The sequence below is a fragment of the Pocillopora damicornis genome, chromosome 6 (genome assembly GCF_964200805.1).
Source record: "Pocillopora damicornis chromosome 6, jaPocDami1.2, whole genome shotgun sequence".
Classification (NCBI taxonomy): Eukaryota; Metazoa; Cnidaria; class Anthozoa; order Scleractinia; family Pocilloporidae; genus Pocillopora; species Pocillopora damicornis.
The window spans coordinates 12676446-12694654 of record NC_142675.1 but is presented as its reverse complement, the minus strand read 5'-3'; the positions used below and the strand labels follow the sequence as shown (position 1 = coordinate 12694654).

The 18209-nt window shown below is 38.6% G+C and overlaps 1 protein-coding gene across 2 annotated transcripts in view; it reads right to left on the bottom strand.

Annotated features, from left to right (window-relative positions):
* Positions 1-16807, bottom strand: part of LOC149044034 (uncharacterized) — a 67272-nt gene extending 50465 nt beyond the window's left edge. The window contains exons 1-6 of one of the 2 annotated variants that reach the window (XR_016187489.1): positions 16633-16807; positions 15725-16066; positions 12607-12861; positions 7835-8101; positions 5902-6195; positions 3331-3642 (exon numbers count right to left, since the gene is read on the bottom strand). Coding sequence is in view for 1 of the 2 variants with exons in the window: in XM_089208974.1 (XP_089065100.1) it covers positions 3331-3642; positions 5902-6195; positions 7835-8101; positions 12607-12861; positions 15725-16066; positions 16633-16699 (1537 nt within the window). In the remaining variant the exon portion in view is untranslated. The remainder of the gene's footprint in view (positions 1-3330; positions 3643-5901; positions 6196-7834; positions 8102-12606; positions 12862-15724; positions 16067-16632) is intronic. The other variant, XM_089208974.1, reaches the window with a different exon arrangement.
* Between the last annotated feature and the right edge of the window lie 1402 nt (positions 16808-18209).

Here is an 18209-nt window from a genome sequence, read left to right as displayed (position 1 = left end):
CAAAAATAATATACCAGTTTTTGGATCATTTTGAAGTAATTTAAATTTGTTAGAAGGACAGGTCTTATTGCGTGATTGTGCCGCTAAAATGGAATACGATCATTCTCTTCCTTCTGCGCCGTTTGTAGAATGCCGACTTTCGATCCGTTGTTAAAGACTCCCTTGAATGACAAAGGTAGGATGGCCACGGTTTTTTGAAGAACTGGCATATTGCCTCTGATATCTTGAAAAATCAGAACTGTCAATATATAGGCAATGAAGCCTAAGACACTGAGAATAAGGAATGGTATTCTTAACATGTAATGGATTTGAAGATGACAAAACCATGAGACTCCGTGGGTCTGCAGCACACCCACTAATGCATAGACCGTCATCTGTTAACTTTGACTTGTAGAGAAGCCAAAGAGGTGTCAGAAATTTCCCAGATCTATTTTAGAGCTGGATGAAAGTAACTGACAGCAGTTAAAAAATAATCGAGTTCCTCTCTGATGGAAAAAGTAGCGCTGATACAGTGATCAACGTAGCGACCTCAGACCCCCTATTTACGCCTAGTGGGTGACTCTATCTCTTTGTAATACATTTGCATGTCAAGGGTCGATTCCCTGTCACTATAAATAAGTCCCGTCTCGGAATGTAATTTCTGAATTCGATATTATTCACACAGCCATCGGCTGAGAGTGTAATTGCTGCCGTTCGTGAAGATCCTTAAGCAAGACTGCTGTTTCGATTCTTTCTGAATCTCTTTAGTTGCCTCCTAAGAACGAATTTGGTCGCGGAAGAATGACGAGAGCCCACAGGCCCTTCAACACTTTTTAACTTTCCTTTTTAACGAAGGAGCGGCAACAGACAGTGAATTCCCATTACATACATTTCTTGCTATTCTGTCTTCCATAAAAGATGTTCACTCGACTGCAACAGGATGCAAATGACTTAAGCCCCGTTCAAACGATCACGATCGTTGATGATAGACAACTGAACGATAGTTTCAACTTTCATTCACATCGCTGACTATCAAGTTTGTGTTCAAACGGTTCATGATAGTCGATGATAGTTGACAAAATACCACCCAATGAGATCGCGTAATTGTACACAAATATGGTGCACGCTGAGGTCAGCAATTTCAGTGACATTTGAAATTTTAGTCAAGAAGTTAATTACAAGTTAAAGATACTGAAGCCTACCAGGAAATGATGAGAATTAACTACGAGACATTCTGGGGAATTTCGACGGCTATTTTAGTCATTTTACCATTTGCCATCTCGGTTTGAGCCCGTTTTTGGCAAAACTGCTGACCTAACCACTATCATTCACTATCTTCCTCTCGTTCAAACAGCAAAAACTATCATTAACTATCATGTCGAATTTGAACATGTCCAAACTACATGATATTTGATGAAATGCGATGATAGAGCATGATAGTTCGTGTTCAAACGCGCTTGATAGTTGAAACTATCGTCAACTATCCTGACCGTTTAAACGGGGCTTCAGTTTTTCTTTTGCGATCATGATGAAAGGCAATCAGAGTGCGCACAGGTTCAGGATAAATAACGTTTTCTTCTTCAGATGTCGTGTATGATGTCAGCGTCGGTTGAAATGATATTTCATTTAGCGTTATTGTGAACTTTGGTTTGGGAAAACAAGTTAGAGTTTTAAAGAAACGACCGTAAGCAACTTCCAGTTAAGAGATTACCGGTCGATTAATAGGGTATAAGTGAGAACAATTAGTCAGTGAAACAATACAGAAACGTACGGGCTTCTCTTATGTCTTCTCTTTATGTCGCCAAGTATGACTGTTTACTCCACAGTTTTCTCTATTGTGTCAAACTCCTCCGATAATTGTATTAAATTAAAAAGAATAGTCACTTCAACCAGTTATTTTCTCAATTCTTCTCTTTTGATTATTCGTGTTTCATGATTGTCCTCATTAAACCAAATTTCAATGATCATGGCAAGTCTGGCCGCTGAAATATGAAATTTGTCTTGTATCTGTTTCATGCGCTGCTAAAGTTTGATTTAAACGAAGACAAGCTAGAGCTAGAATATCTCATCTCAATCTTGATAACGACAAGAGACTTTAGACTCGACTTCAAAGATGTTTGTAGAAAACTAGAAAGGCTTCATGTTGGTTAGAGGGTGTGAAGCAGCGCAAGGAAAGAATTTGCAACCCGTGTTTTGAGCGGGAAATCATACTGGTGATGTTGTTGTTGAAAAGTGATTCTTGGTATTTTGCAATCTCTAATGAACTTGCAAAGCAACGATACTCAGAGCTAAAGCTTTTCCAAGCGGAAGAAATTACGACAGTTCAAGTTCATGGAGAAAGGATCTCGAGTGAAAATAGACTGGAAAGAGAGAGAGAGAGAGCGACCTAAGAGAGAAAGAACTGAAAAGACGTGGAGCGAGTCGAGAAAAACGCAAAATGGGGTTTGATAGGGCGAAGAATAGGTAGAACACAGTGAGGGGAAGACGATAGAGAACAAGAAAAGGCTGAAGTAAAATGGCGAATATCATGCGAAGACCAACGTGAGAAGGTTGAAAGAGCTCCAGAAAACAGACTAAAAAGAGGTCAACAACAAAGAGAAAGCGAACTACGCTTGTAGCGAAAACGAAAGTCCCCGAAAACTAGGACCTAAGACCTAAGGAAATGAAGACCCCTTCATGACCTTGAGACAGGAAGTTTGTGTCACGCTCTGTAGCTTCACCGAAGAAAATCTCTGAAAAGATTGACAACCTCTCTGCGTGAGGCAGCGTGATCATACATTCTTAATTAAGCTAAAGCGAAATCGCCGACAACAGGCCACTTCTGAGTTCTTGCGGCTCAGTAATCTGGTGTCGAAATTACGGTGCGCAGAGGAAGCTAAGTGCGAAGTCGCTTTCATCGGTATGAAGAGTAAAGTGCAGTGGTGGTGAAAATGACAGAAGAGTTCTCGGAATTCAGTGTGGGAGTGTGAATTTTTTTTTTTTGCGGGAGAGAGGCATCAACTAACTGATGACGGCAAAGAAAAGAAAAAAGCGGTTAATTTAAATGTGAGAAGACAAAACGAAAGTGTTGCAGACTTCTCTTTCCAGATTCAGATCAGCATGTGTTAGTAAACTACTTAAAATATCTGTGTGTGCCAGCCAATGACAGTTAACAGATATGCTATATATTTGCAGTTGGCATACAAATATCAACTGCGACGTAAGTAAAATTTTTCTCGTTGATTCAGGTTCTTGCAAGCGAAGAATTCACCCGTAAAAACCTCGATGTTGATGACACGGAGAGTGCTTGAAAACTAAGTAAAGAAAAGGATAAACCGTTGAAAGGGGAAAGTAAGATTCATTTGAACATACCTTCTTTTGCTTTGACTTGCTGGATATTTGCTTTCTCTTGTTTTAGGCTTTCACCAAGCTCATTAGTAGCAGTAATGGCAAACTGATACACTTTTCCTCTCTCCAACGTTATTTTCAATTCTCTCACAGAAACATCTCTGATTTTCTTTATTTCTGTCCACTGTCCAACTTTCCCATCAGTCACTACTCTTTGGTACACTGTATACATGGTAATAACTTTTCCATTACTTTCTGGCTCCTTCCACTTTAGGGTAATTGTATCTTCTGTTGTTTCATCTGGCAGTTCGTCTATTTCTACCACATCTGGGGCTCCTAGATTGATATCAACAACACGAACAGCGTGAAATTTTCAATAATTATACAACTTCTTGTTACAAACCTGGTCACACCATTATCAATGATTAAATAATCTGTAAATTGGTCGAGGATTTTTTTGGGATATTTTTGAAACGATAGTGTATGGCAAGCAAAATTAAGTTAAGTATTGAGATGAAGCGATAATGAGAAGCCTAAAATGATGGTCGGTTATTGCCTAAAACAAATACTGCATTTACAAGGTGAATTTGAACGATACACTGACTTCTACTGGTATTTAATTGCTATTTACACGAGATCAAATGAAAGACCGATGCATAGATGACGTCGCAATTCGCTATTCGTTTGTGTCACGTAATTACAGAAAGGCTCTCAGTTCGTGTACAACTATATTCTGCTTTTCAAAGTTTGACATCGCGCATGACTTAGTACAGGCACTTTGCAATGACACAGCGCAAAAATGAGTGCGCATGCTCCGCTTCTCGAGCCATTTGAGCGTCCAGACCTACGATTCTTCTTCTGCAAACATAAGCTGGCGCGGGTTCTTCCGCCGAGACAACAAACTTTTTTTTCCAGGGGGGTTGCCAGTCGAGGCAATGACAAGAAGCGCTTAAGGGATAACAGGTGTGACGAACTTCATTGCCATGTTACGGCTGCTCAACTTCAGTTACTAAGTTCACACCTGTTCCCACAATACTTTTTTTGTTGAGTGAGATATGTGCCAAATGAGATTCGAAAGAAACTTTCTTGAAAACGGCAACCTTAACTGTTTTGGTTTGGGCTTATCCCTGCGAAATGAAAACAAGCTATTTCTCATCTTAAAGAAAATATATACGGAGGACTCTTCGAGGCCGTCCACACACTGTTTGACGAGATTTCCCCATAATATTTGCATGTTAAAAGCGATTTTCATGAAAGGCCCATTTCTTCCAACTTCAATTCTTTGGTCAAACGATGTGTGGAAATCGTCTCACGGCCTAAAGGGATAGTTGGTTATTGGGCGTTCTGAATATGGCCGGTAAGAGTTTAGGAAAAATGTATCCAACCTAAAGATCACTCTCTAGCGGCTGTTGTTGCTGATTCAAATAACAGATTTTGAGACCTGAACATTAGAAAATAAAAAAAAATAAAAATAAAAAAAACGACAAGGCAAACAATACTTGATAAGGGTCGTATATTTGTACTGCGGAAAATACATTTTAAGCAAATGAAGATCATCGCAGTATATACTCAACTTAAGCAGTTGAGAAATAAGGCCTGAAAAAAATTCAGGCCTGAACGGGAATCGAACCCATGACCTCTGCGATACCGGTGCAGCGCTCTAACCAACTGAGCTATCAAGCCAACTGGGAGCTGGTCAATTGTGAGTTCGTTATATACCCGTAGATGGAGAAGGTGTGATAAGAATACATGAAAGTCGTATATTTGTACTGCGGAAAATACATTTTAAGCAAATGAAGATCATCGCAGTATATACTCAACTTAAGCAGTTGAGAAATAAGGCCTGAAAAAAAATTCAGGCCTGAACGGGAATCGAACCCATGACCTCTGCGATACCGGTGCAGCGCTCTAACCAAGTGATCATGAGCTATCAAGCCAACTGGGAGCTGGTCAATTGTGAGTTCGTTATATACCCGTAGATGGAGAAGGTGTGATAAGAATACATGAAAGTCGTATATTTGTACTGCGGAAAATACATTTTAAGCAAATGAAGATCATCGCAGTATATACTCAACTTAAGCAGTTGAGAAATAAGGCCTGAAAAAAATCCATCTACGGGTATATAACGAACTCACAATTGACCAGCTCCCAGTTGGCTTGATAGCTCAGTTGGTTAGAGCGCTGCACCGGTATCGCAGAGGTCATGGGTTCGATTCCCGTTCAGGCCTGAATTTTTTTCAGGCCTTATTTCTCAACTGCTTAAGTTGAGTATATACTGCGATGATCTTCATTTGCTTAAAAATACTTGATAAATCAGGTAGCATTTACGGAACGTAACCGCGTAGGTTGTCTATTGTTCTCACCTACGTTCATTACTTTTATTATGCTTCTTCAAACGCACGTACCTCTAAAACAATTATCACAAAGGGAAAGGAAACTGGCCACTAAGGAGGGGACAAACGCTGAAAATCCAAAATCTTATAATGCGGCAAGCAGATAACATTGTTAAAACTGGGTTGCTCACAACAAATCTAAGTTAGGGAAAAAATGACTGATGGAAAGTGTTCAGTCACGACATCACTTTTGATTCCTCACCTTCAAACTTGGTCTTAATGTTCCATACAGTAGGATCTCCCTCGAATACAACATTTCTGGAAAACAGTTTCACTGTGTAGTTGGTATCTTTCTCCAAACCACGAAACGAATAACTTGTCGTCCCAGGATCGGTGATATTAACCTTTTTTATCTCAGTTTCATCCTTTTGTAAGATCATTTGGAATCCTGTAATCGGACTTCCTCCATCATCAGCTGGTGCAGTCCATTGTATTATTATAGAAGTTGCTTGAATGACTGATTCTGATGAGTTGATGGATGCTTTCCCTGGTTTCTCTACATAGTGTCATAAGAAAAGAGATTATTTTGAGTTTTGTCACAACACTAAGGATGAATGTAAGTCCACTTCTTCTCACAGTTTGTTATTCAACTTTCATACAATCTTCGAATTTCGATTTTCTGATTAGATGATTTGTACCACGTGATACTGGGTTGTGACGAAACAACCTCCTTGATATCGTTATCGTGGTATAATAGCCGTGGTGTAAATTCAACACACCATTGTCATTGCACCATGGCTTAGTTTACCTTGTAGATAGTGGTTTAATGCAGTGTTTCTTTGTGCAGTGTATTCAATTTGAATAATAAAAATGTTAACGTACTCATGGCTCGTGATTTATCATTATTTACCTGTACTCGTTCACAAACAATGAAATCGGAGTATTCAAAACCGCACGAGGCTTTGAAATTTCTCGTTCATTGTCAGTGAACTCGTGCAGGTAAATCCCCATAGTTCACTCGCTGAGTGCGTTAACCTGTAATTAATGAATATAAATGTAGCTACCGGATAAATTCAGCCAAGGGTTAATAAAAAGAAGAACAATTGATAGTCCATGGTTGAGGAAGTTTCCTAAGGATACTCGCATGTGAAGACGTCCTCAATCTGCCTGAAGTTTAATGCTCTTTTGTAACGTGTTTAATGCTACCAAAGGGCAAGGTGCTGTCAGTTTACTTTAAATTTTTTTAAACAAATATGGGTGCATTTTTCACTAAAAGATCGGGCTAACTATATCCAGCATAATTCCAGTAATATTCTGTCCTACCTCATTGGGGTAACGAAGGCGAAAAATATGTTGTAAAGAACTAAACGCCCGTTTATTAGCGTCTTTTGTTTTTGCCCTTTGGGATTTTTGCATGTTAGTTCGTCGTGCGTGCAGAATGTATTTTAGCGTGTTAGTTGAGTAATTTATTGTAATATATTTGTTAGTATCTAAAGGACGTGTAAGCCTTTTCGGGTCAGTCTTTTTTCGCTTGCCATTTCCAAGCGGTCACTTTTCGCCCTACGGCAGCCAGATTTCACATTACAGTTCGTCGCCGCTCCAGTGCAGTTTTTTTCCCAGCTCCTAACAAATGTAAGTGTTGCTTTAGTCCATCTTTCCGTTGCGTTTTAGTTCACTTTGTAACGTTCTTTTCTTTGTTTGTATTTTAGTTTTAACCGCTTTGAACAACCGCAACTACAACAGCGTTTCTTAAATAAAGCGCGTTAATATAATGCTGGAGTGTTTGGAGTGTTTAGTCTACTGTTGGAAGTTATATATGTGAAGGTCTAATGCTGCTTAAGAGGGAAAAAATGCGAATGGAACGCTCAGATAAGGCCGTAAGATGTATGTCGAAAACTAAGCGGACAAATTTTTAGTAAATGAAAGAATGATAAATCCCTTACTCGATGGTTTAACATAAGCTTATTCTTTTTCCACACGACTATGGGCCTTGTAAAATATCCGCACGTATTATATGTTAAACTATCGAATGAGATGTACAAAGTGAATGAGTTACTCTGTCGAGTGCTTTGTGAGAAAATGTGGTTTTTACTTCTACTGCAACTGAAACAGTGATAATGGGTAAAAGCAAAGAAAATGCTGACCTTATATATAGTTTTCTTTTTCATGAAAATACACTGATCTCATTGACTTACTTATCTGGCTTATCTTTATTAATTTCTCATCAGATGGAATAAGTCCATTAGCAGCAATGCACTTGTAATGACCAAAATCTTGATCACCCCTGAGTGGCACTTGTATTTTGATTTCTCTGGCTCTGACTCTGTTTATTTCACTTCCTTCAGGTTTGTACCAAGAGAGTGTTGGTGTAGGAACGCCATCAGAAAGACACTTCAAAGTCACTGTCTGGCCAATCCAAGACTTCTTAGATGACGTGGTGACATTTTGAATTGTGGGCGGGTCTAAGAATAAATGCCAAGGCAATAAGCAATTGAATAAATAATTAGTGATACTTCATATCAATCAGAAAATTAATGAGCTTCATCATTCAACTGCAGTGTCATTTTACCACATAAAGTAATAAAACCGGCAAAATATGCCACAGTATTACACTTTAAAACAAGCTAAAAATACGTAGCAACATATTGGCCGACCTGAATGATCCAAACTTTAATTTTTTTGTTTAATTTTTTTTTAATTTGACTGCTGTAGCGAACTTTTAAGCAAGAAAGAACACCTCATACGACCGATATGATACACAGATAAGGCCGTAGGATGTAATTCGCATACTAAAATTAAAACACTAATAACTGAAAATAATAGTGGAATAATAAATCCATTAATCGAGAGTTTAACATCTGACACGAGCGGAAATTTTGCTGATAGCTCATATTTTCTCTCGCCTCTTCAGGGCTCGGAAAAAATGAATTCGCAACCAGAATAAGGTCTCTCTCTCTCTCTCTCTCTCTCTCTCTCTCTCTCTCTCTCTCTCTGCACTGATTAAATAGCAGTGCGCGGAGAACACGCAGCGTAGACTATACTTATTGAAAAAATAATAGTTGCAACAGTAACCCATCAAGTCGGAAAAATTTGATCGTACGACCAAAATGAGGGTTGTCCAATACACTCAAACCGCTACGATTCGTCAAAGGCAGTTTGCGAATCGTTTTACCGGAAGTCGATGCGCGGTTAATGTGTCCCGTTATACCGGAAATCTGCTAAACCATCTCGCATTAAAGGGAAACGCATCCCGGAAGTCAATTTGCAAAAATATTGATATCGAAAATATTTGGAAATATTTCGCAAGTAACTGTCAAGGATTGATGAAAACGTTGTCGAATCAAATGACTCGTTTCAGTCAAAGTCGACCTGTCTTACCAGAAGTCGATTTGCAAGACACTTAAAAAATATTCCGCGAGTAATTACCAAGGGTCGTTGCGACTGTTGTCGAATCGACTCGATTCGACTCGGATCGAACGACTAGTTTCAGTTGAAGTCGACTCGTCACACCGGAAGTCGATTTGCAAGACAACTTAGAAATATCCCCCTTCGTAAGAGGTGTTGTCGCATCGACTCGATTCGACTCGAATCGAACAACTCGTCACAGTTGATGTCGACCTGTCATACCGGAAGACGATTTGCAAGACACTTCCAAAATTTTCCGCAAGTAGCCGCGAAAGGGGGTTGCAGATTTTGTCCAATCGACACGATTCGAACGACTCGTCACAGTTGATGTCGACCTGTCATACCCGAGGTCGATTTGTAAGACGACTTTACTGATGACAATTCGAGTCGACCCGCGCGAATGGAGTCGATTCGTCTATATTGAATACCCCAATTTAACGCTTAAGTATGTATTGTCTTCTTTTGCGAATCGACTTCCGGTGAGACGGATCTATTTTACTAATGACGAGTCGTATCCACACTTACGAATCGTGTCGATTCGTCAACATTCAATGCCTCTATTTAACGCTTTAGGAAGGAAAAAGGTTCATTTAAATAATATGATATTCTGACAATGGAAATCCGGCCGTTTCACGCTTTTAGAACGTGGAAGGTTCACGTTGTCATTTCTCTTTTCATGCTACTCATTTTGACACATTGTTCACGCCCCTCCGCTTCCGGTATGTCGAACTATCGGCAAATCATCGTACTGTTCGCAGAGTCCGAACTTTGGTTGTCTTTGTGTGCTGATTGTACGGATGTAACTCTTAGCCAATCAGAGCACCATTATAGTCGCCACACGCCTGAGCCATATATTAAACATAAATAAATAAATATATATATATATATATATATATATATATATATATATATACATATATATATATATATAAGTGATAAGTGATTGTCCAGATATACTTTGATAGTTCCGTGCTGTTTGAATAGTTTCTGTTCCGAAAAGAAAGTTTGTGTTGCGTGTAATGTTGTTTAAAAGTTCCTTCAGTTTGTCCAATGTAATTCTTTCCGGTTGGGTCATTTTCTGTTGTTACATGTTGAGTACATCACATAAAGTTTAGAAACGCCAACGTAACAACAGCAAATGACACAACCGGCTGTCACAGAACGTCAGTTACAACAGATTTGTACTTGCACAAGTGCAACCCTAATGCCAAAATGTGAACGGCGAGAGCAACAAACCTCTACGCTGCGATCTCGTTGCGATTGCGATTTTGGACATTTTTGGTCGTTTTTGTTTGCTTGTTTTATTTCTTTACAGGAAATGTTTCATGTATGTGGATTACTCCAAGAAAGCATATCTGGTGTAATTCTGATGTGTGAGTTCAAAATCTAGAGATTGGCATACCGTTCATGCTTGCTTTTTACCTGCTCCTAACAACAGATGTCGAATGCCTGCGTATATGCAAACACGGAAACTGTGAATGAGTTGCCAGTAATCGTACCTTGAGTTTGCGCACAGGTTTCTGGGATGGCCACGGGGCAATCATTAAACTCGCTATAAAGGAACGTATGGTGAAAGGTTGTTTGGACGTCCAAAAGAAGCGATTTTGGCGAGGGATTATGGCTTTTTCGCAGTAGTTTTATCATACATGGAAAAAGATAATGTTGTTACCTTAGAAGTTACCACGAAATACTTCTCTCCTTGCGTAAGGTCTATTGTGAAATCGTCATCGCGTAATGGTCTCAAAGTAGTACAAAATTACCCAGAAATCGCTAGGAAATAACTCTTTTAAGTCTTTTCAGTTGTATTTATACATGTACAGCCTATTTTTATACTTGCTAACGTATTAGATAAACAAATTACGACGTTTGAAAATATACTTCCTCAAAGGAGAGAAGTCGTTGTCAGCGGAGATGGAAATTATTTTTACCGAGCTGATGCTCACTGAAAGGATAAAATAAGCGATGAAAAAAAACATGAGGAAATCCCCAGTTCAAGTGATAGTTTGTTTGAGAAAAATCCAAAGGTCTTTGAGCTGCAATTTTTCTTCTCGAACTCCCTGAAGGATCCTGTCAAGAAAAACAAGATCGCGGGAACTCCGACAGAGACTGTGGACATATCATCAGTTGTGCGTCGCCCCATAAGAGACCAGTTTGTATCACTTATCGTCACAGGGTTCAGTTTTGAGCCAATCATCAACGCTGATTCGTTCTCATTGATCAAAAAAAAGAAGCAGCGTAGCTATTTTATCACTTGAATGTACTACATTAATATTTAATGCTCCAGCACACCATTTCAATCTCCTGCTGCCTCAAGGTAGCTTTTATAGCGCTCTTTTGTATTACTAAGCTAAGCTAGAAATAGACTTAACTCACGCACAAAAAACTGACACGGCTTAGTTGAGTTATTTCTTGGCGATTTATATAGTTAGGTTTTCTAAATTTCGAGACCAGTTAATCGGTAGACTTTACTACATAATACACGGTTTTTCAAACAAAAACTTACTCTTCTCTTGTATCAGCATTACCCTAATCCATTTTTTGATAAAGGAGCGGCGAAAAAGCGATAATCTCTCTCTAAAATCATTTTTTTGGACGTCGGAACAAACTTTCGCCACGCAATTCCTTCCAGTGAGTTGCAATGTTTGCCCCGTGGCGATCCCAAAAATCTGTGCGCAAACACAAGGATCCAATGACTGGCAACTCACTCATTAATTTTCTCACAGAGTGGGACGGCATAGTGCATGCAGGTAACACAACCTCCCAAACCAGTGAGCCATGGACATCAATTACACGGGCGCAGCATTTGTCTTTCCTTTCACTGTCTTCAGATAAAAAAAAAAAGAGTGAAGGTTGTGATCACTCCATAGTACAGTCCGTCAAGTTTGTGTTATTTGGCAGTCGAGTATTCAGTATAAGGTGGCAAGGCTTACGAGTAATTAAATATAAAATGGATTCTCGTCCTCAAATAGTATATCTCTACGAGCGCCACACATGCAAATATGTGCGCAAACCTTGGGCATGCAGTTTTAATTTCAGCCCATTTTGACATCAACTACCTGATCTCAGCTATCAGTAAAAAAAAGTGTAATTTCTCAGCCGACAGTGAGGATCTTGACCAGTCCTCGGATTTCCATTGAGCCCTAACCAGAGCCCTCAAACAGAATCAGAATATATGCTAGACTTGTGCACTGGTCAAACCATAGTTAGTACTATCTACTAACTATGGTCAAACGGAGTAAATTTTGGGTTGTCACAATGACTCACAAATGGCTGTAAGCCATTTTCTGAGTTAAGCACAGTCCAACTGAAGCAATGACTTGGTGAGAAAATTGTCACGCCCTCCAAAGCAAAATAATGTGAAAAATTATTCCACCTATATTCAATTGTCTCAACCCATACTTGAGACTGGTGCACACTAAGCCGAAAAGGATTTAAGATGGAATTTTGTTTCCTTACACTTTTGTACAGATTCGTCAGTTTTGTGTAACTGACCCCAATAACAGGATTCATACTATAAATAAAGTAAATTCAGAAATAAAAATTAAGGTTAAACTATACTTACAGTAAACTACAATTGTTGTGTCAATGGAAGTGACTTCCACTGAGTTATTGGCTCGACATGTATATTGTCCTGCATCCGTTCTGTTTATATTATCAAACTTTAAAAACGCAGCTTCCTTCCCTGAACTTTTCAGTTCTCCATTTCTAATCCATGCTACATCCGGCTGTGGTTTCCCAGAAGCTTTACAGGCCATGGTGACAGGGGAGCCTTCAGTGTAATATTTCACTCCTGAAGAGAGGTTTATAAGTGGTGCCTCTGAAAGTTGAAAGAGATTATATCTCACCTCAGGACAAGTAAAATTTGCTATATGCCATATGAGGTTCATATGGTGTATAGCAAATTTTACATGGACTGAGTTTTAAAATTTACCCAATTACAATACAATACACAAAAGTATCCAGCCATTGGTCCCCCACAACCAACTAGTATGAAGAGGCTCAAACTTTATTCAGTACAATTTAGCTTGCTAACAAGCTAAATTGTAAAGCAGAGCCCCAGTCTTGGGAATTAAGAGCTAATTCAGGAAGTCACTTATTGGGTTGAGGACCCTGACTTCTAAGCTACTCCCATTTTTTTTGATAAAATTTTTGCCATTGCACAAACAAATAGGAACAGGGCCAATCCAGCCACACCCCACTTGGAACTTGGCCTGACAAAGGATCAACAGAAGACATCCTCAACCCAGAGAACTGAAATTTTGATGAAAGAGAAACTATAGATTCTTCCGGATAGAAAGAATATACCAGTGGCATGCTGAATGCTGCCTGCCCATTACTTAAAGTTAAAAGAAGAACTTACCCGTCTCCTTGTACTGATCATTCTTTTACAAAACATTAAATAATTTGATTAATTGTTCATCATGATTGTTTTGCAAAGGGAGTTTGCAGAAGGGAGGGTTCTGGACTCTTCCTCCACAAGTTGAAGTATTATACTCAAAAATAAAACATTCTTAAGCCCAAGTCAAACACAAAGAAAACAAAATACTTACCAGCATTAAGAATGGACTGTATATGAGACCACTAGTATTATAAAATGTTTTACTACTTCCCAACAGAGAGATTATCACTCAGCAAATTAAACACATACTCAATCTGTTGCAGGCATTACAGTACAGCTCAGAGGTACTTGGCCCTAAATTCACATGAAAAGCGCATTGAAAAACCCATGCACATGCATGCAATTTTTTCAAATGCACACAAAAAATGTGCACAAAAGAAGCTCATTAATATTTATGTAGCAGTCTTTTGTTTAACTTTAAAAATTATCGACTATTATCGACTAGGAAACTAAGAGACCAGAAGAAGGCAGATGTCCTTTAAATCATGCTTAAATGTGCTGCCTATCAAAAGGAACAAAATAATTCTTAGTTGTCTTCAAATTGCAGAAACCGTGGGAGTATTAGCCTCATCAAAAACCATTGATGACATCAGCAATAACATAGCAGAAACCTTAGTATGTATGCCATAGTTAGGTGTTCTACTTGGCTAAACATGGAAGACCTTATACCACCTAGAAAAGGCATTTGATCATTTGAAGATGAAATATAGTCAGGATAAAGATGACATTTTTTCAAAACTCAATGCCAAAAGGATCATGGTGAACACACTAGGTCAAAACCTGCAAAACTATTAACAACACACGGGACATCTGTCAAACTAGTCAGACAAGAATCTAAGTCTCTTACACACTTCTCCACAACATCTTGTGACATAATTCTGTCCAAATGCAATCTACATGTAAACGACAACCAGCATTTTGGTAGAGATGAAATAGATGACAATTTCTATTCACTAGTCATAAACGATCAAAAACAATAAACAGTGAGTTTGGAATCTTAACAACAAGTGAATAAAATCATTCAAGAAAACAATGAAGTAAATTATATGTGAGTATTGAGATATCACAAATGTTTTCAACTTTGAATCACAGTTAAATGACCAAGAAGTTACATACTTAACATCACACTTGTTTCCATGTTCTTAATGTTGTTAGGACATCTAAGATACTGTGTTTGAAAATGAAAGTTAAAACACTCCAAGAGAAGATTAAAGAGTCTGTTCAAAGAACACTATGCTTTCGTTTTATACATGAAAATTTTTTGAAGAGTTTAAGTTGCATAAGCTCAAAAATGTTTCATACTCTACATTGAAATTGAATACTTTTAGTTTCTTGGAGCTCTTTGTGGAACTCAGCCAGTTTCTCTGTGGAGCAACCAAAGTCAGCAATAAAATTACAGCTGTTGAACTGACCTCCATGAATAACAGCATCTGCCAGGAACAGCATTCCTACATGTACCTGGCCAAGTTGATCATCACTGAATTATTTTCTGTTTGCATGCTCAACGTCTTCCAAAGAGCATAAAGAGCTTGGATTATAGACTTTGTTGGTTTGTTGCTTCCATGCACAACTTTAAAAATTTTGCTCCAGCATGTATTAATCAAATCCAAGTCTTGACTTCCTCCTTAATCTCAGAACTTACATGAGGAAGTTACCATTCTGTTGACTAAATTTACATCTGTAAACCTTGAAGATCATAATCCTCAGAAAGCAGCAAAAGGTGTAATGCCGACTTTCGTTCCCTTTGGCAAGTCCCAAAAAAGACTTGAAAAGCAATGCCATTTTTTTCACACCAAATTAATTTCACATACTGCCTGTGACTGCATGGTCATGCAATAATCTCCTTCACTGATTTAGCAAAATCATAGAACTAGTTGGATTGTGTCTATAGTTTTGACTGACCATTTTTAATTGACATCTTTGCTAAGAGAAAATCTCAGTACTCATATTAATAATAGTTATCTGTGTATAACAGAGCAACCCAGTAGTTGGTGCCAGAAGAATAAAGCAATTACTCTTTGAATTCTTATTGATGAGGATAACAGCAAAGTAAATGGTAGAATTTATTTTCTTCTTTTTGGGGAGCCTCGCATGCCAAGTAAAAGTAGCACTATTGTTCCCAAAAGTTGGGTTAGCTAGCCATTTTCAGCCCTGCATATAAAGATTTGTGCAAATTTATGCCATAAATTTTACTTTTTCTAGATATCAGAAATGTGAAAGACACAAGTTGAATGCATTTGATTTATGTTTGATTATTAATGGTTATGTCTGTAATATGTACCTGCCACAATAAGCTGAACTGTATTTTCAATTTTCCCTCCTCCCCATATCATACATCTAAATTCAGTATTGTCTCCAGGGTTGATGTTCTTGATAACCAGGGTTGCTCTTCCTTCAATTTTAACTCTTCCTTTGTAAGAAATTGGAATATTAGGATGTTCTTGGACACCACGACTGTCACTAACCATCATTCTGACAAATGTATCATCTACCAGAACACTATAGATAATGTACTGAATCTTATTTTGTGGATCAGTGTAGTCCCACACCAGGTTGGCGTCACTGCCATTGTTGAAGTAGCTTGGATTAGAAGGTTCCTTGATGAAACGCACATCCGCAGCCTCTAAAATAGATGACCATAAACATAATATTCTCAGCCCTTTAGTTACAAGTGTAAGGATAATTATTATTTAGTAAGAAGGGCTTAAATAGGGTCCACTACAGAGGCACTTTTAGTGTAAGCAGTAACAACATTAAGAGTAAATATGCACTACATTTGTATTCTGATTTCACTGATATCAATCAGCTCAAAATATACTTTCATTTGCACAAAAATAAGGTTCAACAACAGTAGTGTGTAACTATTTGGGCCTTTTGACAATCATTTTTGACAGTTCCACTTTCTTTAATGTCCAAACTGTGTACAGTGGTGAATTTCCAAAATTTAAAAGTCAATGGTACACTTGAAGAAATTTTTTGAAGAAGAACTTATCAAGGCAGAAAATGGAAAGTAGAAGTGTTCACTTCTTCGATTGGAAATCGCTCTGACGAAGGGCTAACGCTCGAAACGTCAGCTTTTTTACCCTTTACGGTGGCTAATTTACGTTTTCAACCCAGTTGTTAACACTAAATTACACGGTAAAAAACACTGTAAAATCCTTTGTGTGGGAAAAAAAATTTCACAATTACCTGACCCGTGAAACTTTACCAGCAGAAGAAAGAGTAAGTTCATTTCATAATCCCGGAAAGACACCATCTTATTAGACTTTCGCTGATGCTTCAATAAGGAAGGTTGTCCCAAAATCTTACAGAAGTTCCTTGAAGGGATAGGAGAGAAGGCCCCTCTTCGTTTTGAGGCTGGGACCGAATGTCACGATCACCCTCGTGAACTTGTCGGCCGTAGTCGGCAAAATTGCTCAGACAACATGGCGGATGGTGCAATTTATGGAAAAAAAACTCTATCTAACCTATACACTTGGGACATTTGCATGAATTGTAGGAACTTTCCTTGTGGCGAAACGTTCCATTCAGGATAAACTATGCGTGAAACTTGCGAACGTGTCGAATGAGCGTGACTTGATGGCACCGATATCAATCACGCGCGCGTATGAAACTAAATTAAAGTCACGCAAATAAAAAAATAGCTTGTAACAGTCTTCAACTCCTCTTTCCTGTTTATCAACAGTGGATTCTTTTCCAAGGGTCACAACCTATAATCAAGGTTGGGTTCCGCTCATCTATCTCTGTGGGGCCGTATTCCTGGGGCCAGAAACGGAAGTCAAGCGGAAACGGAAGTCACGCGCGCGTATGAAGCTAAATTAAAGTCACGCAAATAAAAAATAGCTTGTAACAGTCTTCAACTCCTCTTTCCTGTTTATCAACAGTGGATTCTTTTCCAAGGGTCACAACCTATAATCAAGGTTGGGTTCCGCTCATCTATCTCTGTGGGGCCGTATTCCTGGGGCCGGAAACGGAAGTCAAGCGGATCACAAGCAAGATAATCACGCAATCCAGACGCGCAAACTCAGTCAGTACATGACTAGAAGTGCGGGAAAATCAAATCGAATCAATTTTTAAAAGAGTAATTTTCCTCAAGATTACCTTTATCTTGGTATCAGCTTCTTCGTGTATCTTCGAACCATGTCGTCTCTAAGACTTTCAGTCTTGTGCCGAAGTAAAATCAGCCGTGAAGCTACTGTACGATCATGAAATAGAAACAACAACTAGCTTTGTTATGTATTACAGCTACGGTGTTGGTAAAGGTAAGTCTAATGTCAGAGGCGCCTCAGATGAACTCTGGTTACGAGAGTGAATGTTAAGTGGAGGGATGCAGGGGTGTAGGGGTATAAGGGAGACCAAGAGGGGAGGGGGATCCAAAAATTTCCTATTGTAGCATTTCATAAAACTGCAAATAAAATCTACTCTTTATTTGGATTTTTAAGGAAGGTGTGTAATTCTCTTACTTTGTTGTTGTAGTTGTTGTTGTTGTTTTTGTGTATGTGTGTGTGTGTGTGTGCAAAAACTGGAAAAAATGGAACAGAATAAAACATAAAAGCACTATTGAACTTCAATAGCTTCAATGTGATAGCTAGCCTGAAAGGAGAAGGGTTTATATGTGGTTTCGATCTGATGCAAAAGTCAATACCTAAAGCATATGCCTCCCTCACAGACTTATTGACTGATTGACTGACTACCAGACAAATTTAATAAATGAATGACTGAATGAATAAATGTCTCTTCAATGTCCTTTTTATTTGTCACAGAGA